General features: G+C 63.8%; 1 protein-coding gene and 1 long non-coding RNA gene across 3 annotated transcripts; both read left to right on the top strand.

The window, feature by feature from the left end:
• The first annotated feature begins 581 nt into the window (after window positions 1-581).
• Plk5 (polo like kinase 5 (inactive)) lies at window positions 582-13,064 on the top strand. 2 transcript variants are annotated; one of them, XM_076558666.1, is made up of 15 exons: window positions 582-2,634; window positions 4,174-4,281; window positions 4,403-4,519; window positions 5,119-5,287; window positions 6,038-6,113; window positions 6,192-6,287; window positions 6,893-7,091; window positions 7,768-7,894; window positions 8,020-8,096; window positions 8,860-8,932; window positions 9,129-9,206; window positions 10,524-10,680; window positions 11,646-11,775; window positions 11,851-11,961; window positions 12,652-13,064. In XM_076558666.1, the coding sequence occupies exons 1-15, from the start codon at window positions 2,527-2,529 to the stop codon at window positions 12,844-12,846; spliced, it is 1,821 nt and encodes a 606-aa protein (XP_076414781.1). In that variant the 5' UTR covers window positions 582-2,526; the 3' UTR covers window positions 12,847-13,064. The 2 variants fall into 2 exon arrangements, with proteins under 2 accessions (XP_076414781.1, XP_076414780.1); XM_076558665.1 differs by having other exon boundaries at window positions 583-2,634; window positions 5,158-5,287.
• Window positions 13,065-19,641: 6,577 nt separating this feature from the next.
• LOC121825038 (uncharacterized) lies at window positions 19,642-21,613 on the top strand. Its single transcript, XR_006067096.2, has 3 exons — window positions 19,642-19,743; window positions 20,483-20,683; window positions 21,017-21,613. It is a non-coding gene; the product is annotated as an uncharacterized LOC121825038 (long non-coding RNA).
• Window positions 21,614-23,850: the final 2,237 nt, after the last annotated feature.

Here is a 23,850-nt window from a genome sequence, read left to right as displayed (position 1 = left end):
TTTCTTTATGTAGCCCTCCGTAGACCAGGCTGGCCTTGAACTCACAGAGATCCGCCTGCCTCTGCCTCCCGAGTGCTGGGATTAAAGGCGTGCGCCACCACTGCCCCACTCCTTTGAGTTTTTGAGACAGGGTCTCAGCACAGGTTACCTCTTGAACTCACTCTGTAGCCAAAGTTAGCTTGGAACTCACAATCCTTCTGCCTCAACCCCCTGAGCAGCTGGAATCGCAGCCCTCCCAGCAGGAAGGACAGGTCCTGTGCCACCCACATCCTCCAGACCCCACCGCCCAGTGGTCCTGGGGTACATTCCACTTAGACGTCGTCCCAGAGGAGACCCCAACCCCACCCACAATCCCTCCATCTCCTAATGTAGCCAAGGGTGGCTTGGACCAGGCTGGGGTGGGCAGGGGGTCTGGGGAGTGGGGGGTCCCTCTCAGAGGGGCACAGGCTGGCAGGGGGTCACTCAGCTCTCAGGTGCAGACTCAGCCACAGACGTCCCAGGAGCAGCGGGGTGGGGGGGTGGGGGGAACGCTGTCAGCTGATGCGCACGCTGCAGGGCGCCAGGCCAGGAACTCCGTTTCTTCCGTCCCAGGAAGTTTCTGTTATTCTGTGGACTCAGCCACCCACTCAAGTGCCAGGCTCTGCTCCCTGGGGCTGGAAGCCAGGGGAGGGAAATTCAGCTACAGATGCCAGATATTCGGGGTCCCCCCACCTGAAAGCCATGCTGGGGGACCCTGAACTTGCGTGAGCCTCCTTGCCTGCCACTTCGGACCGGATCCCAGGGAACAAAACTTGGGCAGTCTTGGCTTGCACCCCACGATGCCTTTTACATTTTGTCACTGTTACTACTGTCTGTGTGAGTGTGGACCCCAGCATGGCACAGCACGTGTGTGTGTGTGTGTGTGTGTGTGTGTGTGTGGTCACAGGACACCTTTTGGGAGTCAGTTCTTGCCTCTCACGGTGGTGGGTTCCTGGAATCGAACTCCAGCTGACCGTCTTCCAGGGACAGGGTTTTACGCCTGAGCCATCTCACAGGCCCTCAAAGCCTTTCCTCCTCCTCCTCCTCCTCCTCCTCCTCCTCCTCCTCCTCCTCCTCCTCCCCCTCCTCCTCCTCCTCCTCCTCCATGCATTTGAACCTTGGGCCAACTCCTTACAGCTTCTTAAACGTGTCATTTTCCAGGGACTAGGCTGGGACTGTCTGGGGGCACAAGCAGGTACTCGACCAACCGAAAGACGCTTAGGACTGAGCCAACTCAGGAACAGGGGTCTGCGTTGGAGAGGAAACCGGGCCTGGCCGCGGGGTGCCTCTGTTCCGCCCCACCCCCACGGACACCAGCGTCCTCATCAGGGGTTCTGAGCTCTCCGGTTGCCGCTGTCTGGACCCTGAGAAACCGGGGACCCTCACCCCAGCCGCAAAGGAGGCACCGGCAAGTAACTTGCACCAGCCTTGTCCCACAAGCTACACGGAGTTCACCCCGGAGTGCTCCCAGGGGGGCACTAAGACGCGAGCACTCAGGGGTGTTTTTGTCCCCCCCCCCCCACGGTGGCACGGGTTAGGCCAGATTCCAAATTCTGGCTCTGGAAAATTCCATAGCCTGAATCCAGCCGCGGGGAGCCGGGCTAATCCCTCCCCATTTATTGCGTTATGTAACATCCAGGGATTAATACTGGAGGCAGATGGCGGGGCTCACACCCTGCCCTGTGCCTGCCTGGCTCTGTGAGTGAGGGGACTCCCACCTGGCACACGGAGGCGGGGCCGGGGGCCCGGATTCCTGCGCTGCAGAAATGGCTGCGCGCAGCAGGAGCGGGGTGGGGGCTGAGGGTGGGCTCGGGTGAGAGGTAGCCCGGGGTTCTGCGAAGTGCCCCGGCTTCTTCGGTATCTCCTCTACCAGCCCCATCCAAGCCTCCACCTCCCGTGAAGGGTCAGTTCTCACTCATGCGCACCGCCTGCCCCCCATCCTGGTGGCCGACTCTTCCACGGCACCCCACCCCACGGTGCCCCGTTTGTGCCCACAGCCTTGCAGCCCTGCTTCTTTGGTCCCTAGGTCCTCAAACCTTCACAGGCTGCCCTCCTGGGTCCTGCTGTGGCTTCCCAGGGCCCAAGTTGAGGGAGCCCCACAGGTCGCCTCTGCAGGGAGGACCCAGCCAGTTGTACTGGGTCCACTAGCCTCAGGCCTCGCGTGTACCCCAGACAGACTCCTGGGGCCGGCCTCTCTGCAGAGGAACCAGCCGAGCCCTCTGGGCCTCAGTCTCCCCGGTGGGTGAACCGGGTGCTGTCAACAGGTCCCAGGAGGCGCAGGGATGGGAGCGTGGTAGAACCGAGCCTGGCTCCGGGTTGGCGCCAACCTCTCGGCTCCGGGTGCTGCCAGGATCCCATGGGCGTCCGTGCTCCGCCCCGCCCCGCCCCCTCTCTCCAATAAGACCCGCTCCGGCGGCTGGGCGGGCGGCCCAGAGCAGCAGCGGCGCCGCAGGCGCACAGTGTGGCGCAGTCCCCGGCCCGCCGCGCGCCCAGGCTCACCCGGCGCAGATGGAGCCCCGGTCCCAGCGGCGGCGGCGGAGCCGCCCGCTGGTGGCCACCTTCCTGCGCGACCCGGGCTCGGGGCGCGTGTACCGGCGCGGGAAGCTGATCGGCAAGGTGGGAGTTCCCGCGCGCGCTCACACACCCCGGAGTTCAAAACGCGGGAAGAGGGAGAGCTGGGGGCATCTCCGGCAGGGCGGGAGTGCGCGCGCGATGGCTGGCGCCTCCGGTCCCCTGAGTTTGGGCTCCGGATTGCGGGGTGGATGGCGAGGCGGGAACGGCACTTGGCGCGCTGTCTGCGGGCTGTGTGTGCGGGGCGCGTGTGCGGGGCGTGTGCGGGGCGCGTGTGCGTCGCCCGCCTCCCTGGGTGCACAGCTGGCGCTCCGCACGAGCCGCGGTGGGTGCTGAGGTGCGCCCGGAGTCCACGCCCTGCGCCCCGCTGGCCTACCTGGCTGCGGCTGGGGATTGCTCCCTTGGTGGCCAGCCAGTGCGCAGCTCGGACCCCGGAGGGTGCTGAGCTGTGAGTGTGGGTGTCCAGGGGTTGTGTATGGGGTGTGCCCGGGTGCTGTGCTGTGTGTCTGGGTGTTGTGAGGGCCCTCGTGCGTGTGTTAAATGTAGCATGTGTCTGGATGGTGAGTGTCAGGGCGAAGCTGACCTGTGGTGTGTCTCCGTGTTGTTTTGTCTGTCTGTGCTGGGTCGCGTGTTGTCACGAGTCTGTTTCTGGGTCTTGTGTACGTGAGTATTTAGAGTCTGGGTGCTGTCTTGTGTGTTCAGATATTTTGTATGGGTGTGTGGTGTGTGAGTGTCTTGTGTTTGTGGGTGCTGTGTGTGTAGAAGTGCTGTGGGGGGAGGTGTTTGGGTGTGTGTAGGCGTTTTGTATCTGGATGCTGCCTGTGGCTGCCGTGTGTGGATGCTGTGTGTGGATGCTGCGTGTGGATGCTGCGTGTGGATGCTGAGTGTGGATGCTGAGTGTGAATGCTGCATGTAGTTGCTGCGTGTGGATGCTGTGTGTGGATGCTGAGTGTGGATGCTGCGTGTGGATGCCGAGTGTGGATGCTGAGTGTGGATGCTGCGTGTGGATGCTGAGTGTGGATGCCGAGTGTGGATGCCGAGTGTGGATGCTGAGTGTGGATGCCGAGTGTGGATGCCGCGTGTGGATGCTGAGTGTGGATGCTGCGTGTGGATGCTGAGTGTGGATGCTGCGTGTGGATGCTGAGTGTGGATGCTGCGTGTGGATGCTGAGTGTGGATGCTGAGTGTGGATGCCGAGTGTGGATGCCGAGTGTGGATGCTGAGTGTGGATGCTGTGTGTGGATGCCGAGTGTGGATGCCGTGTGTGGATGCCGAGTGTGGATGCTGCGTGTGGATGCTGTGTGTGGATGCCGTGTGTGGATGCCGTGTGTGGATGCCGAGTGTGGATGCCGCGTGTGGATGCCGAGTGTGGATGCTGCGTGTGGATGCCGTGTGTGGATGCCGTGTGTGGATGCCTCGTGTGGATGCTGCGTGTGGATGCTGAGTGTGGATGCTGAGTGTGGATGCCGAGTGTGGATGCTGTGTGTGGATGCCGAGTGTGGATGCTGCGTGTGGATGCCGAGTGTGGATGCTGTGTGTGGATGCCGAGTGTGGATGCTGAGTGTGGATGCCCCGTCCTCCGCAGGGCGCCTTCAGCCGCTGCTACAAGCTCACCGACATGTCCACCAGCGCCGTGTTCGCCCTCAAGGTGGTGCCGCGGGGCGGGCCGGGGCGGCTGCGCCTGCGCGGGAAGGTGAGCACGCCCGCCCCCCCCCCGCCAGGGCCGCCCGCTTCCCCCCCCCCCCCCCCCGCCAGGAGCGGGGCCTGGGGCCTGGCGCCCGCCTCGCAGCTGAGCGGCCTCCATGGGGACACAGGTGGAGCGCGAGATCGCCCTGCACAGCCGCCTGCGCCACCGCAACATCGTGGCCTTCCACGCGCACTTCGCGGACCGCGACCACGTGTACATGGTCCTGGAGTACTGCAGCCGCCAGGTGCCCGCGGGCCGGGGCGGGGCTCCTGGGGGCGGGGCTCCTGGTGGGGCGGGGCTCCCGGCGGGGCGGGGCTCCTGGGGGCGGGGCTCCCGGCGGGGCGGGGCTCCTGGGGGCGGGGCTCCTGGCGGGGCGGGGCTTGGTGTGATGGGGCGGGGTTTCCTGGTGATAGGGCGGGGCTCCGGCGGTGGGGCGGGGCTTGGTGTGATGGGGCGGGGTCCCTGATGATGGGCGGGGCTCCCGGCGGGCGGGGCTCCTGGTGATGGGGCGGGACTCCCGGTGGTGGGCGGGGCTCCTGGCGGGGCGGGGCTCCTGGCGGTGGGCGGGGCTTGTTTTAGGGGCGGGGCTTGGCGTGTGGCTCTGGGTCCCTAAGCCAGGCGGCGTTGAGTTCCCTGTCCCTTGAAGCGGTGGCTGGAGCGAGGCATGGGTCCGGCACGGGAGCCTGGCAGGCCTCTTCTCTGTCCCCACGGCCACCGCCGGAGTCTTCCTGTGCCCACGCCACACTCACCGGGTGCCCTCTGTCCCTCCCCCCGGGCCCACACGTCCCCGCCCTTCCTCTCCCGGGCCGGGTGGGGCGCCCCGGTGCCCCGGTGTGCACCCAGAATCCACAGCCGCCTAACGAGTGCCAGGTCCTCCCACAGTCCCTGGCTCACGTGCTGAAAGCGCGTCGGACCCTGACCGAGCCTGAGGTGCGCTATTACCTTCGGGGCCTGGTCAGCGGCCTGCGCTACCTGCACCAGCAGCGCATAGTGCACAGGGACCTGAAGCCCAGTAAGCAGGGGCGGGGACCTTGGGGGGGGGCTGGGGGACGGGGAGGGGCCGGGGGGGACGGGGACCTTCGGGGGGCTGGGGGGACGGGGAGGGGCCGGGGGGACGGGGACCTTCGGGGGGCTGGGGGACGGGGAGGGGCCGGGGGGACGGGGACCTTCGGGGGGCTGGGGGACGGGGAGGGGGCCGGGGGGACGGGGACCTTCGGGGGGCTGGGGGACGGGGAGGGGCCGGGGGGACGGGGACCTTCGGGGGGCTGGGGGGACGGGGAGGGGCCGGGGGACGGGGACCTTCGGGGGGCTGGGGGACGGGGGAGGGGCCGGGGGCCGGGGACCTTCGGGGGGCTGGGGGGACGGGGAGGGGCCGGGGGGGGACGGGGAGGGGCTGGGGGGGACGGGGAGGGGCTGGGGGGACGGGGAGGGGACGGGGGGACGGGGAGGGGACGGGGAGGGGCCGGGGGACGGGGAGGGGACGGGGGGGGGGACGGGGAGGGGGGGACGGGCGGGGCCGGGGATGGGGCCGGGGGACGGGGACCCTTCGGGGGGCTGGGGGGGACGGGGAGGGGCCCGGGGAGGGGCCGGGGGGGGGACGGGGAGGGGCTGGGGGACGGGGAGGGGCTGGGGGGACGGGGAGGGGACGGGGGGACCGGGAGGGGCCGGGGGGGACGGGGAGGGGCCGGGGGACGGGGAGGGCCTGGGGGGCTGCGCGCCCTCGTGCGGCGCCCCGCCCCACCCCGCCCACCCCTCCCCGCAGGTAATTTCTTCCTTAACAAGAACATGGAGGTGAAGATCGGGGACCTGGGCCTGGCCGCCCGCCGTGGGGCCCACCGGTCGCTGCCAGGTGCTGCGTGGTCCGGAGGGGGCAGGAAGCCCTGGCCTTCCTGAACCTCGCGGGGTCCCCCCCCCAGGGTGCTCTGCGGGACTCCAAACTTCCAGGCTCCCGAGGTGGTGTCCCGGAGTGGACACTCCTGCCAGTCTGACATCTGGGCGCTAGGCTGCATCATGTAAGGGGGACGCGGGGGGAGACGAGGCGTGGGCAGGGAGAGGGCGCGTGGGGGTGGGTGTGCGTGCATGGAACTCGCTCTGCAGCCCAGGCTGGCCCTGAACTCACGGAGGTCCCCCTGCCTCTGCCTCCCGAGGGCTGGGACTAAAGACGCGCTCCCTGACACCCAGTGCGCGTCCTGCCCTTCATGTCCAGGTCTCCGTTTCTTGTCCCATCTCGGGTGCCAATAAAATTAAAGTGTGGCAGGGGCTAGGGTTGGCCTAGCGTGCACGGAAGCCCCGGCTGCCATCCTGGGAACCACGGGGGCCAGGCAGGGCAGGGCGCACGGGTCGTGCCGGCCCGGTGGAGTGCGCCTTGGGCGGGTGTGGAGACGGGGTGTGGGATGGGGTGTGGAGACGGGGTGTGGAGACGGGGTGTGGAGACGGGGTGTGGAGACGGGGTGTGGAGACGGGGTGTGGAGACGGGGGAACCAGACAGGGCGGGTGTGGAGACGGGGGAACCGGACAGGGGTGGGCGGGGGCGGCCGGTGTGTGAAGTGTGAACGCTCTGGTCGAACCCGGGCCGTGTTGTGTGAAGTGTGAACGCTCTGGTCGAACCCGGGCCCAGGTACACGGCGCTGACCGGCTCCCCGCCCTTTGCTGGGGCGCCCCTGCCGGAGATGTACCAGAATATCCGGGACGGCCGCTACCCCGAGCCCGAGCACCTGTCGCCCAGCGCGCGCAGCCTCATCACGCGGCTGCTGGCGCCCAACCCTGCCGAGCGGCCCAGCCTGGACCACGTACTGCAAGATGACTTCTTCACTCAGGTGAGGGTGCCTGGTGGGCCGGGTGCGCCCCGGTGGGCCGGGATCCGGACCCGCGGACCCGGGCTGACCCTGAGCTCCCTGACTCCGCCGGGGACCCGGGCTGACCCTGAGCTCCCGGACCCGGGCTGACCCTGATGACCCGGGCTGACCCTGAGCTCCCGGACCCGGGCTGACCCTGATGACCCGGGCTGACCCTGAGCTCCCGGACCCGGGCTGACCCTGACGACCCGGGCTGACCCTGAGCTCCCTGACTCCGCCGGGGACCCGGGCTGACCCTGAGCTCCCGGACCCGGGCTGACCCTGAGCTCCCTGACCCTGAGCTCCCTGACCCTGAGCTCCTGGACCCGGGCTGACCCTGATGACCCGGGCTGACCCTGATGACCCGGGCTGACCCTGAGCTTCCTGACGACCCGGGCTGACCCTGAGCTCCCTGATGACCCGGGCTGACCCTGATGACCCGGGCTGACCCTGACGACCCGGGCTGACCCTCAGCTCCTGGACCCGGGCTGACCCTGAGCTCCCTGATGACCCGGGCTGACCCTGATGACCCGGGCTGACCCTGACGACCCGGGCTGACCCTGAGCTCCCTGACCCTGAGCTCCCTGACCCGGGCTGACCCTGATGACCCGGGCTGACCCTGATGACCCGGGCTGACCCCGAGCTCCCCGACCCTAAGGGCTTCACCCCAGAGCGGCTGCCCGCGCACTCCTGCCGCAGTCCGCCCGTCTTCGCCTTCCCGCCACCGCTGGGCAGACTGTTCCGAAAAGTGGGCCGGCTCCTGCTGACCCAGTGCCGGCCGCCCTGTGAGTAGCCCTGCCCGCATCCCGGCCTCCGACCTGCCGCCCGCTGGCCTCTTCCTCCGCGGCCCCCAAAGGTGGGTGGGGCAGGGGTTCCCGTCATCACTGTCCCCCATCCTGTGCTCCCTCAGGTCCCTTCACCTCGAAAGAGGCTTCAGGCCCCGGAGAGGAAGGGACAGAGCCTGACCGCATGGAGTCCAGCAGCGAGGTGAGCGGCTGGTGAGGACGGAAGCTTCCACCATCTGCGCTGGAGACCCAGACCGCCCCGACCACGCCCCCAGCCCCACCCTGACCACGCCCCCAGTCCCTGTATGGGAGATCCTGGGCGGGGCTCCACCCTCACCACGCCCCCAGCCCCTCACTGGGGATTCTGGGCGGGGCTCCACCCTGACCACGCCCCCAGCCCCTCACTGGGGGATTCTTGGCGGGGCTCCACCCTGACCACGCCCCCAGCCCCTCACTGGGGATCCTGGGCGGGGCTCCACCCTCACCACGCCCCCAGCCCCTCACTGGGGGATTCTAGGCGGGGCTCCACCCTGACCACGCCCCCAGCCCCTCACTGGGGATTCTAGGCGGGGCTCCACCCTGACCACGCCCCCAGCCCCTCACTGGGGATTCTGGGCGGGGCTCCACCCTGACCACGCCCCCAGCCCTCTCTGGGGATTCTAGGCGGGGCTCCACCCTGACCACGCCCCCAGTCCCTCTCTGGGGATTCTGGGCGGGGCTCCACCCTGACCACGCCCCCAGACCCTCACTGGGGATCCTGGGCGGGGCTCCACCCTGACCACGCCCCCAGCCCCTCACTGGGGCTTCTGGGCGGGGCTCCACCTGACCACGCCCCTCACTGCACTACGCTCATGAGCTGGCAGGTGCTGTCTGGAGGAAACCTGTTCTTCGTGTGAAGTGGGTGCTGGGCTCCGGGGGCTCCCTCGGGGATGGGAGCCACACTCCACCTCTGTTCTCTGTCTCAGGAAGGGGCTCCTCCCTGCCCTGAGAGCCGCGTCCACCTCCTCACTCTCGGGGCGCTGCAGACCGACCTGGCGGGTGAGCAGCAGAGAGCCTCGTCCCAGGCCACAGATGCCGGGACAGGGCCACAGCCCGCGCTGGCCTCGGTTTCCCCACCCGTGGAACGTGACAACAGCCTGGGATCAGAGGGTTGGCTATGGACGCAGGGGTGGGGGCCCGGCTGCCGGGAGGGCGTCCAGGGCGGCCCGGCACCCGTGTGGCTCTGTCCTAACAGACCCAGAGGGGGACCTGGCACCCCAGGTGGAGGCGGCAACCAGGAAAATGCATCTCTGCTTGGACGCAGGACCTATGGGTAGGGCAGCCGCCCAAAGGTGCGAGGCCGAGGCCGCTAGAGGGGCCGAGCCCAGGCCCACGGCGTCCTCACCCCGGCCCGCCCCCAGCCCCTCCAATACACCCCAGCAAAGCCGCTCCGGACCCAACCCCAGCCACACCCAGCCCAGCCCAGCCTCACCCCTCCCCAGCCCATCCCCACCCCTCCCCAGCCCAGGCCTCCCTCCCCAGCCCAGCCCCCCCTCCACAGCCCAGCCCCACCCCTCCACAGCCCAGCCCCACCCCTCCACAGCCCAGCCCCACCCCTCCCCAGCTCAGCCCCCCCCTCCCCAGCCCAGCCCCACCCCTCCCAGCCCAGCCCCCCCCTCCACAGCCCAGCCCCACCCCTCCACAGCCCAGCCCCACCCCTCCACAGCCCAGCCCCATCCCTCCCCAGCTCAGCCCCCCCCTCCCCAGCCCAGCCTCACCCCCTCCCCAGCCCAGCCCCACCCCTCCCAGCCCAGCCCCCCCTCCACAGCCCAGCCCCACCCCTCCACAGCCCAGCCCCACCCCTCCACAGCCCAGCCCCACCCCTCCACAGACCAGCATCACCCCTCCACAGCCCAGCCCCACCCCTCCACAGACCAGCCCCACCCCTCCACAGCCCAGCCCCACCCCCTCCCCAGCCCAGCCCCACCCAGCCCAGCCCCCCCTCCACAGCCCAGCCCCACCCCTCCACAGCCCCCCCTCCACAGCCCAGCCCACCCCTCCCCAGCCCAGCCCCACCCCTCCACAGCCCAGCCCCACCCCTCCACAGCCCAGCCCCACCCCTCCCAGCCCAGCCCCCCCTCCACAGCCCAGCCCCACCCCTCCACAGCCCAGCCCCACCCCTCCACAGCCCAGCCCCACCCCTCCACAGCCCAGCCCCACCCCTCCACAGACCAGCATCACCCCTCCACAGCCCAGCCCCACCCCTCCACAGACCAGCCCCACCCCTCCACAGCCCAGCCCCACCCCCTCCCCAGCCCAGCCCCACCCAGCCCAGCCCCCCCTCCACAGCCCAGCCCCACCCCTCCACAGCCCCCCCTCCACAGCCCAGCCCACCCCTCCACAGCCCAGCCCCACCCCTCCACAGCCCAGCCCCACCCCTCCACAGCCCCCCCTCCACAGCCCAGCCCACCCCTCCCCAGCCCAGCCCACCCCTCCCCAGCCCAGCACCACCCCTCCACAGCCCAGCCCCACCCCTCCCCAGCCCAGCCCACCCCTCCCCAGCCCAGCCCACCCCTCCCCAGCCCAGCACCACCCCTCCACAGCCCAGCCCAGCACCTGACCCTGGCTCCTCTCTCTCCCCTGCGCTCAGCGGCACAGGACCCCCCAGGGGAGCAGCAGCCGGTCCTCTGGGCCCCCAAGTGGGTGGATTACTCCCTCAAGTACGGCTTTGGCTACCAGCTGTCGGATGGGAGCAGTGGCGTGCTGTTTCGGGACGGCTCCCACATGGCCCTGCACCCCCCAGGAGGGTAATTTGTGGGGCTCGCACCCCCGGGAACCAGGCTCCACCCCAACCTCTCTTGACTCTTTCCTCAACTACTCATTGGGCATCGGCCAGTAGGAGGGCTCAGTGAACCGGATGAGGAGTTGGCGACATGTTCTTTTCCACGGGACGAAACCCGCTGAGGCGGGAGAGGGGACTTTTGATGACAGGGACGCTGCTGCATGTCACTGGGGAGGCCGTGGTCACGGAGGTCAGGCTGCGGCTCCGTAGACAGAGCGCTCACGTGGCACACACAGGGCCCAGGGTCCCCTCGCCAGCGGCGTGTGATCGGGGGCTGGCGCACGCCTGTGTCCCAGCTCCTGGGTGTGCAGGCAGGAGGGTCAAGAGTTCACGTAGTTCAGGGTCACCCTCAGCTACATAGCAAGCTCAAGGCCAGCCTGGGCTACATGAGACAGGGACACACAACGTCTCCAAACACAACGGAGCGGACATCGGACAGCGTCGGGCCGAGCTAAGATACGGACCGACTCCTGGTGCAGGGTTACAGACCTGCACCGCCATGCCTGGCTCCGACCTGCGTGCTGGGATCGGAACTCGGGTTCTGGTGCTGAGACCAGGTCTCCTTGGCCCCATGACTGGTTTCAATTTTTCTTTTTCTTGAGGATGGACCCCGGAGCCTCGGGGGTCCTCTGCCACCGAACCCACCTCCCAAGCCCTGATACTTTACCATAGTGTTCTTGCGGTGGCTGGGCGGGGAGGTGGCCGGGTGGCCAGGAGGGCAGCGGCCCTTTCCATGGAGACAGGGGAAGAGCCCAGGTTTGATGTCGTTGGGCAATGAGAGGCGCTTCTGGGGTGGCCAGCGCCCTCACTGGCCAAGGTTATCGTAGGCACAGTGATGTTCAGAGCGTCCGTGGGGTGCAGCTGTGCGGGAAGACACCCCCAAGCATGGGGCATCCAGGACAGAGGCTCATGCAGATCCTCGGTCCCCAGGCATGTCTCCTACCGGCCTGACCAGGGGACTCTGTGGACCTTCGCCCTGAGGGACGTCCCCAGCCCGCTGAGGGCCAAGCTGGCTGTCCTGCGGCTCTTCGCCTGCTACATGCAGAGGCGCCTGCGGGAGGTGAGGGTCTGCAGTGTGGGGAGGATCGGGAGAGAGGTGCGGACCGAGGGACCCTGACCCGGCGTGTCCCCGCAGGAGGGGACTGTGTCCACGCCCGTGGCGCCTGCCTCTCCCGACTTCTCTCTGTTGACCTTCGCTGCCGACTCCCAGGCTTTGGTCCTGCTCTTTAGCAATGGGACGGTACAGGTGGGTGGTCAGGACGGCAGGGCTGCGGACAGCCAGTGGGTGGCCAGGACGGCAGGGCCGCGGAGAGCCAGTGGGTGGCCAGGACGGCAGGGCCGTGGAGAGCCAGTGGGTGGCCAGGACGGCAGGGCTGCGGAGAGCCAGTGGGTGACCAGGACGGCAGGGCCGTGGAGAGCCAGCATTCAGGACACCAGGGGCTACATGACCTCTGGAAAAACATGAAATCCAGAGGTCACATCCCGTGTCAAACCCATGCCCAAATACACACAAATAGTAAATTAAAATGTAAAGAGAGGCTGGGCAGCGGTGGCACACGTCTTTAATCCCAGCACTCGGGAGGCAGAGGCAGGAGGATCTCTGTGAGTTCGAGGCCAGCCTGGGCTACAGAGTGAGACCCAGGACGGGCACCAAAACTACACAGAGAAACCCTGTCTCGAAAAACCAAAAAATAAAAATAAATAAAATGTAAAGAGAGAATAAAAGAAAGTTGTGTGTGTTACCGGGGTGATGTGGTTGGGTTGGAGGGATCCCCAGTGGAGCCGGTTTCTCTGTTAATTCCACGGAGCCCTCGGCCTGAGTCTTCACTCTCAGGGATGCAGTTCTCACGGCAGTGCTGGTGCCCATCCCCCCAGGGTCAGGACTGGGGCGGACGGTCGGTTCCGTCACCGTGATCTTAGTGTCACTCTCTCCCAGGTCAGCTTCAGGACGTCCCAAACCCAGCTGGTTCTGAGTGGGGAGGGCGAAGCCTTTCTGCTCACCCTGTGGGAGCCGGGAGGACCCAGGACGGGCATCTCCTACTCCCTGGATGTCCTGCGGGGCCACGGATGCACCCCCGCCATCCACCAGCACCTGCTCCTCGGGCTGCGCCTGCTGCAGAGGATCCGATGAGGGTCTGCGCGGGGGTTGGGGGGGTAGACGGGACGGACACCTCTGCACGTTGGTGCTGGAGACCTGGGCTCTGCGTCTGTTTGCTACGGCTCCAGAGCTGGCGTCCATGGAGGGTGGACACCACGTTGGGGGCTCTCTTTGATTGATGGTCTGACTATTCATGCTAGAATTTTGTTGGGCCCTGATGGATCTTCATTAAAGAAAACATGGCGCTGTAAGCTGGTGTCTGTCTCTTGTTGTTTGTTTTGATTTACTTACATGTGTGAGTGTTCTGCCTTCATGTCTCTCTGGGCACCACATGACTGTCTAGTGTCTGGAGACCACAAGAGGGTGTCAAGACTTCCCCACCCCTGGAACTGGAACTCCAGGTTGTGAGGCACCGTGTGGGTGCTGAGGACCCACTCTGGCTCCTGTACAGGAGTAACAAGTGCTCTCGAGCACGGAGCCGTCCATCCCTCCAGCTCTTGTCTTTATGGACCAGGGTGATCTGTAGCCAGGGCTGCTCTGCAACTTGCTGTGGAATATTTGTTTAACTGTGCAAAGATGTGTTACGGTTTCACCTTGCCTGCCTACGGCTCCTGATGGGTCTGATAAAAAGCTGAATGACCAATAGTGAGGAAGGAGGTAAAGGCGGGACTTCCAGGCAAGGCGAGTGAGTAGGAGGAGAATTTAGGCTGGGGAGGAGAAAGAAAGAGATGCCAGGAAGATGCCAGGGGCCAGCCAGACACAGAGGAAGCAAGGAAGTAGGACATACAGAATGAAAGGTAAAAAGCCCAGAAACAAAATGTAGATGAAGAGAAACAGGTTAAATCAAGTTAAAAGGGCGAGTGGGACGAGCCCAAGCTAAGGCCAAACATTCATAATGAATAACAAGTCTGTGTCTATTTGGGAATTGGTTGGCGGCCCAAAGGAGATTCCAGCTACGGAAACTCATTTCCCATTTTGGAAGCTGACCTTGAACTCCCGGCCCTCCTGACCGGGTCTCCTAGGGGCGGAGACGTCAGGTAAATTTTCAGACATAATCTATTCCCTAGCCCCAGCCGGCCTGGAACTGGAGGCAATTTTGCCTCAGCCTCCCCCAGTACAGGGGCGGGTGGATGCACACCACGACACCTGCCCTCTCAGGCTCGCTGTGGACAAAGGCTGGGAGGAATGTCTGCCAGGGGCCTGTCCTGGGCAGGGGTGAGCTGGGTTTCCACCTTGTAACAATTAGTACCAGAAGTGGGGGTGTGTAACCTGAAATGCACAATGACAGATGTTCACTCAGATGAGGGTCCGCAGGAAGAGGGCTGTGGCACACGGTAGGGTGAAACCTGGGTGGCTGTCACCCGGGGAGATGCTCCCGCACAGAGTGGATGGGATGGGGACACCGGCACCTTCAGGCCCAGGACACTTCACTGAGAACCTGGAACAGTGTCCTCAGTGCTTCAGGGAACCGTATCAGACTCATCTTCAATGTGTTCTCATGAGCTTTCTGAGGGGACAGACACAGTGACCAAAACCAGCTTGGGGAGGACACTGTCTGTCTGGCTTGTACTTCTACGTCACAGTCCGTCATGAGGGACGGCAGAGCAGGACCCTGGAGGCAGGAGCTGGAGCAGAGGCCGTGGAGGGGCTGCTGCCTGGCTTCTTCCTCCTGGCCGCTCGACTTCTGTCTGTCTGTCTGTCTGTCTGTCTGTCTGTCTGTCTATCTATCTATCTATCTATCTTCTATCTATCTATCTATCTATCTATCTATCTATCTATCTATCTATCTATCTATCTTCTATCTATCTATCTATTTTTGAGACAGGGTCTCACTCTGTAGCCCTGGCTGTCCTAGAAGTCACCAGGTAGCCCAGGCTGGCCTCGAACTCACCAAGATCCACCTGCCTCTGCCTCTGAGTGCTGGGGTCCAAGGTGTGCGACATCAAGCCCAGCAGCTTCTTTTCTCATGTACCCAGGACCACCTGCCCAGGGGTGGCCCCACACGCTGTGGGCTGGACCCCCCACATCAGCTGCCCACAGGCCAATCTGATGGAAGTTTTCCTGACTGAGGTTCCTCAGTTCTGGCATGTGTCAAGTTGACAAAACCATCACACAAGAAAAACAAAGAGAAAAACCTACGGAGGGAAGATACAACGCCCAGGGCATGTGGCCTCCGTCGTCAAAACAAGGAGCTGGAGGCAAAGGCGGAGAATCAGGGGCCGCACCAGTACCAGTCCCCGAGGCTGCATTGCTAGTCACAGGAACGCACGCCTGTCATCTGGCACACGGCAGGAAGGCCCCATCCAAGAGGGGGTGTGTGCTAGACACAGGAAAGGGCTGAGGGAGAGCCCACGGGACGGACTGAAGGAGGGCCCCCCACCCCCACCCCTCCACCTCACCCCCACCCTCCACCCCCCACCCCGCCGGGGCAGGGTGGGGGTGACATCGGGCAGAGCCTGCTCCTCAGGGCCCGGCCTATACAGATCCACCTTGTGCTTTACTGGGAGAGGACGCGGAGATCAGCTGTTTGTGTGGATGTTGGGGAGAGGCGGTCTGCACCCAGACACAGTGGTGGTCACTTCAAGTGAAGGCGGTGGGCGCCCTGGATCTGAAAGTCATACGCCCTCCTTTGTAAAGCTGGGAGGGTAACGGGATCTGCGTGGAGCAGGCGGGGCTTTAGGGGGCCCTGGGGACTAGGAAGGAATTTTGGGAGCGGAGCAGAGAAAGCAGAAGGAAAATACCAGCCAAGCTGGGGGTGTTTGTTGTTGAGGTACAGTTGGGCCTTTAGTTGACAATTCTCCATCACAGCTCTGTATAGACGATATCCGTGTAGACGCGGTTCCCCAGCTTCTTCATCGACACTGTCCACTCCCCAAGCCCAGCGGAGTGCCCCGCACCAGCCTGTCCGCTCCCCAAGCCCAGCAGAGTGCCCCGCACCCATCATTCCTGTCGTGATGCAGCCCCACAGTTGTCTGGTCCCTCACCACGCACGGTGTCCTCAAGCTCCCTCCAGGCTGTGCTGTCAAGAGACTCGTTCTTGTTCAAGGCTGCCTAATCCTCCAGTGTGTGGGTGCTCGCGATGAGTCCACTCGTGTGCGTCTGCTGTCGGGGAGGACTGGATGGTGATGGAACAGATGGCTGCAGGAGCAGCTGGGCCGGGGCTCCGACAAAGGCAAGGACTCTCTCTATGTGTGTCTGTCTCTCTTCCTGTGTGTGTGTGGTGTGTGTGTGTGTGTGTGGGGGTGTGTGGTGTGTGTGTGTGTGTGGGTGGTGTGTGGTGTGTGTGTGTGTGGTGTGTGCGGTGTGTGGTGTGTGGTGTGTGGTGTGTGTGTGTGTGTGTGTGTGTGTGTGTGTGTGGTGTGTGTCTTGTTCCCACCTGGTGCCTGACTTAGTTAAGTTTTTTTTTTTTTTAGATTTATTTATTTATTATGTATACAGGAGAGGGCACCAGATCTCATCACAGATGGTTGTGAGCCACCATGTGGGTGCTGGGAATTGAACTCAGGACCTCTGGAAGAGCAGTCGGTGCTCTCAACCTCTGAGCCGTCTCTCCAGCCCTAGTTAAGGTTTCTATTGCTGTGAAGAGACACAGTGACCCCAGCAACTCTTTTTTTTGTTTTTTTTGTTTTTCGAGACAGGGTTTCTCTGCGTAGCTTTGCACCTTTTCTGCAACTCACTTGGTAGCCCAGGCTGGCCTCGAACTCACAGAGATCCCCCTGCCCCTGCCTCCCGAGTGCTGGGATTAAAGGCGTGCGCCGCCGCCGCCGCCGCCGCCGCCGCCGCCGCCGCCGCCGCCGCCACCACCACCACCACCCGGCCCCAGCAACTCTTATAAAGGAAAACATCTCATTGGGGTGCTGGCGTACAGTTTCTGAAGTTCAGTCATCACCGTCATGGCGGGACGTGGCGGCCTTCGGGCAGATGTGGTGCTGGCCGCATCTTGACCAGAAGACAACAGAAGTGGTCTGACTGGCATGGCTTGAGCATACACGAGACCTTACAGATCACCCCCACAGCACACACTTCCTCCAGCAGGACCACAGCTCCCAAAGGTGCCACTTCCTTCGGGGGCCATCTTCTTCCAAGCAAGCACTTAGAACCAACCTGCTTGCAAAACACGAGCCCTGGGCTGGTTAGAGAGAGACGTGGCTGTTCTTTCAGAGGACCCTCATGGATGCTCACAGCCACCTGTAGCTCCAGTTCCAGGGGATCTGATTCGTCTTCTGGTCTCCACTGTACCGGCACACACGTGGTACCAGACATGCACGCAGACAAAATACATATGCCCATAAAGTAAGGATAAACACCTCTTTAAACTACATGGTGGTGGTGGTGGTGGTGGCGCAAGCCTTTAATCCCAGCACTCGGGAGCAGAGGCAGGCGGATCTCTGTGAATATGAGGACAGCCTGGGCTACAGAGTGAGATCCAGGACAACCAGGGCTGCACAGAGAAACCCTGTCTCAAAAAGCCAAAAATCAACCAAACCAAACAAAAACAACAAGATCACCACTGGCCCAGCCCTGAGGAGGCCCCAGGTTCCTTCAGCAGCAGGACATAAACCAGCTGTGGTGATACACACCTGCCGTCTCGGTGCCCTGGAGGTGGAGGCAGCAGGATCAGGAGTCCGAGGTCAACCTCAGCTACAACAGCGAGTTTGAGGCCAGCCTGGGCTACAAGACATTCTATCTCAGAGAGAAGAGAGATGAGGGAGAGAGAGAGGAAGCCGGGCCTAGAATGTCCTGAAATCCGAACAGCTCAGTGAGCACAGGATGTAAACCACCAGCCTGGATCACATGACCTCACCCTCCACGTCTGCCTGAAGTGGACGTCAGGCCCTCAATTAAAATCTATTTCTTTTCTTTCTCTCTCCGTTTTCGAGACAGGGTTTCTCTGTGTAGCTTTGCACCTGTCCTGGATCTCGCTCTGTAGCCCAGGCTGGCCTCGAACTCACAGATCCGCCTGCCTCTGCCTTCCGAGTGCTGGGATTAAAGGTGTGTGCCACCGCTGCCCGTCAAAATCCATTCTTTTTATTCTTACTTATGTATGTGTGAGTGCTGTGGGTGTGCAGCACCTGCCGGGTCAGGAGGGGCGCCGTGATCCACCCCGCGGGTGCTGCTCAGGAAGCCCAGGGCTCCAGGACCAGCGGAAACCGATCCTCACCCGGCCACGGCCGCAGACCCCACCCCGGTCACGGCTGCAGCCCCCACCCCAGCCACGGCTGCAGCCCCCACCCCGGCCACGGCTGCAGCCCCCACCCCAGCCACGGCTGCAGCCCCCACCCCAGCCACGGCTGCAGCCCCCACCCGGCCACGGCTGCAGCCCCTGTCCCTTCCCCACCCCGGCCACGGCCGCAGCCCCCACCCCGGCCACGGCTGCAGCCCCCACCCGGCCACGGCCGCAGCCCCCGCCCCTTCCCCACCCCGGCCACGGCTGCAGCCCCCGTCCCTTCCCCACCCCGGCCACGGCCGCAGCCCCCGTCCCTTCCCCACCCCGGCCACGGCTGCAGCCCCCGTCCCTTCCCCACCCCGGCCACGGCCGCAGCCCCCGCCCCTTTCCCACCCCGGCCACGGCCACAGCCCCCACCCTGGCCATGGCCGCAGCCCCCACCCCAGCCACGGTCGCAGCCCCCACCCCACCCCTCTGAAGAAGGCCCAGCGGTAAACAGGGCTCTGCTCCCAAGGGCTGGGATGAGGGCAAAGCCACCGCATCTGACTCTGTGGCTGTAGGTCAGGCTTGGGGTGACTTCGTGACTCCTGTGTGTACCCAGAATGCTGCTCTCGGGGTGAGAACAGGACAGCACGCAGGGCGCCCACCCGAGTGACTGTCTTGCTGAATGACCTACCTAACGTGCTTTTTCCATCTGCCCGTGGGCGTCTGAGCGGAGCGATCTGTGAGAATCTCCCACGCCCCGAGCCCACAATGGGCGGCTTATTAAAAATAAACTAACTACAGAATACATTAATTCCTAACCTCCAGGACGGTTTTTCTAGGCAGAGAGAACTTCAACAAACGAGCTAGCCCACTCCGCCGCCCACGGACACGCGGGACTTTCTTCGGAGGGGTGAGCAGGAGAGCAAGAAACAAAACTGGACCCCGGTGTGGCGACACCTGCCTGTCGCCCGGCCTTGAGGAGGAGGAGGTGGGAGGAGCGGGCTGCAGGGTCATCCCCAACCACACACTGGGTTAGTTCCAGGCTAGCCTGGGCTACGCAAGACTCTACCTCAAAAACACAAACGAAACCAAAATAAAAAAAATCCTGGGCTGGCAAGATGGTTCCCTGGGTAAGGTAAACTGAGGCCCTGAGATGGATCTGCGACACTCGTGGTGGACGTCGTCCCCTGACCCCCACGCTAACACGGAGGCACGCGTGTAACATCGTGTGCACGCGCGCACAGCGGCAGTCAGTGAAGGAGACGAGGAGGACAAGAGAAGGGGAGCCGCGAAACGGGGCCCGGCAACAATCGCCTGGGGGGCCGACGCTCAGGAACCCGAGGCAGGAGGATTACTATGAGTTTTCGACAAGCCTAGGAGACAAAATGTGACTGTGTCTCAAAAAAGAAAACAAAAACCGGCCTCCTTTAACCCCAGCCCTCGGGAGGCGGAGCCAGGAGGATCACCGTGAGTTCGAGGCCAGCCTGGTCTACAGAGCGAGATCAGGACAGCCAGGGCTGCACGGAGAAACGTCGTCTCCAAAGCAACAAAACAAAAAGCAACTGAAACCTCTCCAATCCGACGCCGCGTGGGTTTGCGTCCCCGAGGGAAATCTTACACCAGGGACGAATCTCCTTTGTTTCCTCAATTCTCCCTGCTTCTAACCCGGAAGCAACAGGTGACCCGGAACACCTCATTGGTGCTTTCAAGCACGTGACACGTCCAATCAGGAGCCAGAGAGGAGCCCGCTGCGGCCGGTGGACGCTGCCATGGCAACCGTGAGTGACAGGGGCTGTGTGAGTCCTAAATGCCGGGATTCCTCATTATGTAAACTGCAGGGAAAACCGGGTGAATTCGGGACTCTTGGCTCGGCCCAGCCGTCCTACTACAGAAGGCGGGGCCGAGGCCAGGCCGGGAAACCGGACCGCCGGGGCGGGATCAGAGCCCGGAGTCCGCGGAACCGCTCGGCGGTCGGGGTGGAGCCCCGCCCAGAACCCCGGGAGAGGGGGCTGGGGGCGTGGTCGGGGTGGAGCCCCGCCCAGAACCCCGGGAGAGGGGGCTGGGGGCGTGGTCGGGGTGGAGCCCCGCCCAGAATCCCCAGTGAGGAGCTGGGGGTGTGGTCAGGGTGGAGCCCCGCCCAGAATCCCCAGTGAGGGGCTGGGGGCGTGGTCAGGGTGGAACCGCCCAGAACCCCGGGAGAGGGGCTGGGGGCGTGGTCAGGGTGGAGCCCCGCCTAGAATCCCCAGTGAGGGGCTGGGGGCGTGGTCAGGGTGGAGCCCCGCCTAGAATCCCCCAGTGAGGGGCTGGGGGCGTGGTCAGGGTGGAGCCCCGCCTAGAATCCCCAGTGAGGGGCTGGGGGCGTGGTCAGGGTGGAGCCCCGCCCAGGATTGCCGGGGAGGGCTGGGGGCGTGGTCAGTATGGAGCCCCGCCCAGGATCCCCGGTGGGGCGGGGCGCAGGCCGCGCTCACCCGCTGGCTGGTCTCTAAGCGTCCCTCCCCGTCCCCTGTGTCCGAGCAGCCCCGGCGGGGTCGCACGTGACTTTTTCTTGATGATCCAGAAGGAATGTCCTGTCCCGCGGGATGGAGCCGCGTGGGTGTGGGCGGACGCAGGGCCGAGGGACCTTTGACCCCCCCTGGCCGGACCCGGCGCTGCTCCGCGGAGCCGACACCGCACTACCCAGGCCTGCCGCGCGCACTGGATGCAAACCGAGGGACCCCGGTGCGTATGCTGCGCCCCCGCCCCAGCGGGTCAGCACCCAAGCTCAGCCGTCATCCCGCCGGCCGCTGAGGCCGGAGGATCACTCCTTCCAGGCTGGGCTAAGGGGAAAGGGAGCGGAGGGCGAGGCTGAGCGGGGAGGGCGAACGCTCGCCGGATGGGCGCCAGGCCTGTCGCCAGCCCGGGCTCCCGCGGTTGCCTCCTCTGCCCGGGGCCCGGGACTCCTCCCCGTGGGTCCTCCCCGCCGAGAGCTTAGCTGCCCGCCCGAGGGGCTGAGACAAGGCTGGCACCCGGCCGCGCCTCGGCTCAGGGTCTGGCTTGTGATCACTGCATTAGGGGCACTGCTGCTCTTCCAGAGGACCCAGGTTCGACTCCCAGCACGCACGTGGAGGCTCACAACCGCGTGTAACTCCAGGGGACCCAGCTCCCCCTTCTGGCCTCCACGGTCACCGCCGCGCACGTCGTTAGCACTCGACCCGCCCCTGGCCGGCCCAGCGCCCTGACGACGTCATCTGTCAAGTCCCTTAAGAGAAAACTCCTCCCCTCTGTTCCCAAAGTTCATCTCCCGCCATCCCTCTCCCCTTCCTCCTTTAATAATAAAACTTTTCAGCCGGGCGGATCTCTGTGAGTTCGAGGCCAGCCTGGGCTACAGAGCGAGATCCAGGACAGCCAGGGCTACAGAGAGAAACCCTGTCTTGAAAAACCACACACGCACACACGCAGAGGGTGGATTAGAAGCCTCAGTGTTCCCCTCTGTAAATTGAGGTCAGTGGGGCTGGAGAGATGGCTCAGGGGTTAGAGCACTGGCTGCTGTTCCAGAGGTCCTGAGTTCAATTCCCAGCACCCACATGGTGGCTCACAGCCATCTGTGATGAGATCTGGCGCCCTCTTCTGTATGAATAATAAATTGCCCTTTTGGCAATTACAAAATTATTATTTTTCCTGAGGTGTAGAGGACAGCGACTCAGGTGCATCACGTTGGTTCTAGGAACCTAACTCAGGCGCGCCCTGAGCCGCCAAGACGGACCATCTTCTTTATATGTTTGTTTTTTAGACCAAGGAGCAGAAGCTGGTCTGGACTTGCCAGAAATCCTCCTGCCTCAGCCTCCTGAGTGCCGGGATGAGAGGTCACCATCACAGGCGCTCAGAGCCTGGACTCCGGCACGCGATACACCATCACACAAAACCACAGGTTTCCCTACTGAAAACGATGACTGAAATCAGACACCGAGTCACACGGCTTCAATCCCAGCACTCGGGAGGCAGAGGCAGGTGGACGTCTGCGGGTTCCAGGACAGCCTGGTCTGCAGAGTGGGTTCCAGGACAGCCAGGTCTGCAGAGTGGGTTCCAGGACAGCCTGGTCTGCAGAGTGGGTTCCAGGACAGCCTGGTCTGCAGAGTGGGGTACTATCTGAAGAAAGGTTTTCATTGAAATTCAAAAACGCCATCCCTGTTACAGCAGTCAGAGTCCGGGGCGCCTCACGGGAGCCCCGGCGAGCGGAGCAAGATCACTGCGGGCTGCTGGTTGGGACCAGGCCCAGCGGGTGGACGGCGCCACCTCGCGGCACGTGTTGGAAGTGCAAGCAGCGGCTGCGGGCAGGGTGTTATGTGCAGCTCTGGCCACACGGGGGCGACAGAAGACGCGCCGCCCGCCCGGTCCAGGGCCAGGGTTTCTCTGTGCAGCCCCGGCTGTCCTAAAACTTGCTCTGTAGACCAGGCTGGCCTCGGGGTGGGTGGACTTTCTAACACAGAATTCTTAAATAAATAACAATGAAAACGTCAGTACTGATTTGCCTTGTGCACGTGCGCAGGCACGGGAGCCGTGGGGCGGTCAGGAACGAACCGTAGGGTACTGCCGCTCTCCATCGTGGGGGTCCCCATGTGCGTCCTGGGGATTGAACTCGGGTGCCCGGCCGAGCCGTCTCACAGGCCCAGGAGAGATATTTGTATAACCCAAGGCTCCCCTCCCCCATTCATCATGAAATTATTATAGTCAGCATGTAAAAGGTTTCCCCCATTGCATTTGAACTCCTAGTGGACGGGGCAGCCTTGGTGGGTTTAAGGATACTGCACGTGACATCTGGGAACCACACCAACAACAGTTTTACCAGATTCAAATACATGCATATATGAAAAAATGAATTAAAATAGGTGGTGGTGGCGCACACCTTTAGTTCCAATACTCTAGAGACAGAGGCAGTTGGATCTCTGAGTTCAAGGCCAGCCTGGTCTACAGGGTGAGTCCCAGGATGGCCAGAGCTGCACAGAGAAACCCTGTCTCAAGAGAAAGGGAAGGGAGAAAGAAACCAATAGGGAAAAAATAAAGTACTTGTTGCTGGCGCAGGGATTAGTGGGTAGATTCAAATATTCTCCTCCCCCACACCCCCCTTTCATGAGACCGGGTCTCATGAAGCCCAAGCCGACCTTCCAACTCGTTACGTAGGGAGGCTGGACTGGAACTCCTGGTCCTCCACCTCCCGAGTGTCTGGATGGGGAGGCTGGCTGGACCCTGTGACTCTCCAGGGTGGCTTCCCAGCAGCCACTGTGAGCAATTCCAGCAATGTGGGGTCCTGCTCCCTTGCGGTCAGGATGATCCCATGTGGTGGGCCCTTGTCTCTGTTTAGGTGACATGTCCTCGGGTCCCGGGGGACATGTCTGAAGCTGTTACTTTGCTGGGGAGGGGGGCGGCGGGGGGAGGGGCGGGGACCATGACAGCTGCAGTACGCAGACAAATCTGTAGAGGTCGTTTCCTCTACCGTGCGGGTCCTCAGACTTGGCATCAAGCACCCTCACCCACCGGGCCTCTTCTTGGTCCTGTCTGTCTGTCTGTTTTACAGGGTGTCAATATGTTACCCTGATTAGCCTGGAATGCACAGAGCCACTTGCTTCCCAAGTGCTGGGGCTAAGATTTATTTATTTTATTTATTAAGGTGTATGCTCTTTTGCTTACACGCATGCCCGGTGCCCACGGAGATCAGAAGAGCATGTCAGATCCCCTGGAATTGGAGGGACAGACGGTGCTGGGGGATTGAACCCTGGTCCTCTGGCAAGAGCAGCCAGGGCTCTAACCGCTGGGCCATCCCCCTCCCCCCCCCCCCCCCCCCCCGGGCCCGCTCACTGATTCTGGATGAGCTGTGTGTGCGGCAGGCACAGTGCCCACATCTGGATGTT

Source organism: Peromyscus maniculatus, chromosome 22 (assembly GCF_049852395.1).
Source record: "Peromyscus maniculatus bairdii isolate BWxNUB_F1_BW_parent chromosome 22, HU_Pman_BW_mat_3.1, whole genome shotgun sequence".
Taxonomy (NCBI): domain Eukaryota; kingdom Metazoa; phylum Chordata; class Mammalia; order Rodentia; family Cricetidae; genus Peromyscus; species Peromyscus maniculatus.
This window is presented reverse-complemented; position numbering and strand designations above follow the sequence as displayed.

Excerpts from the sequence above, each read along its gene's own strand:
- Plk5 (XM_076558666.1), top strand. The coding sequence starts at position 2,527 with ATGGAGCCCCGGTCCCAGCGGCGGCGGCGGAGCCGCCCGCTGGTGGCC. Across the intron at positions 4,282-4,402 it reads GGCTGCGCCTGCGCGGGAAG|GTGGAGCGCGAGATCGCCCT; the intron begins GTGAGCACGCCC and ends ATGGGGACACAG. Across the intron at positions 11,776-11,850 it reads TGCAGAGGCGCCTGCGGGAG|GAGGGGACTGTGTCCACGCC; the intron begins GTGAGGGTCTGC and ends GTGTCCCCGCAG.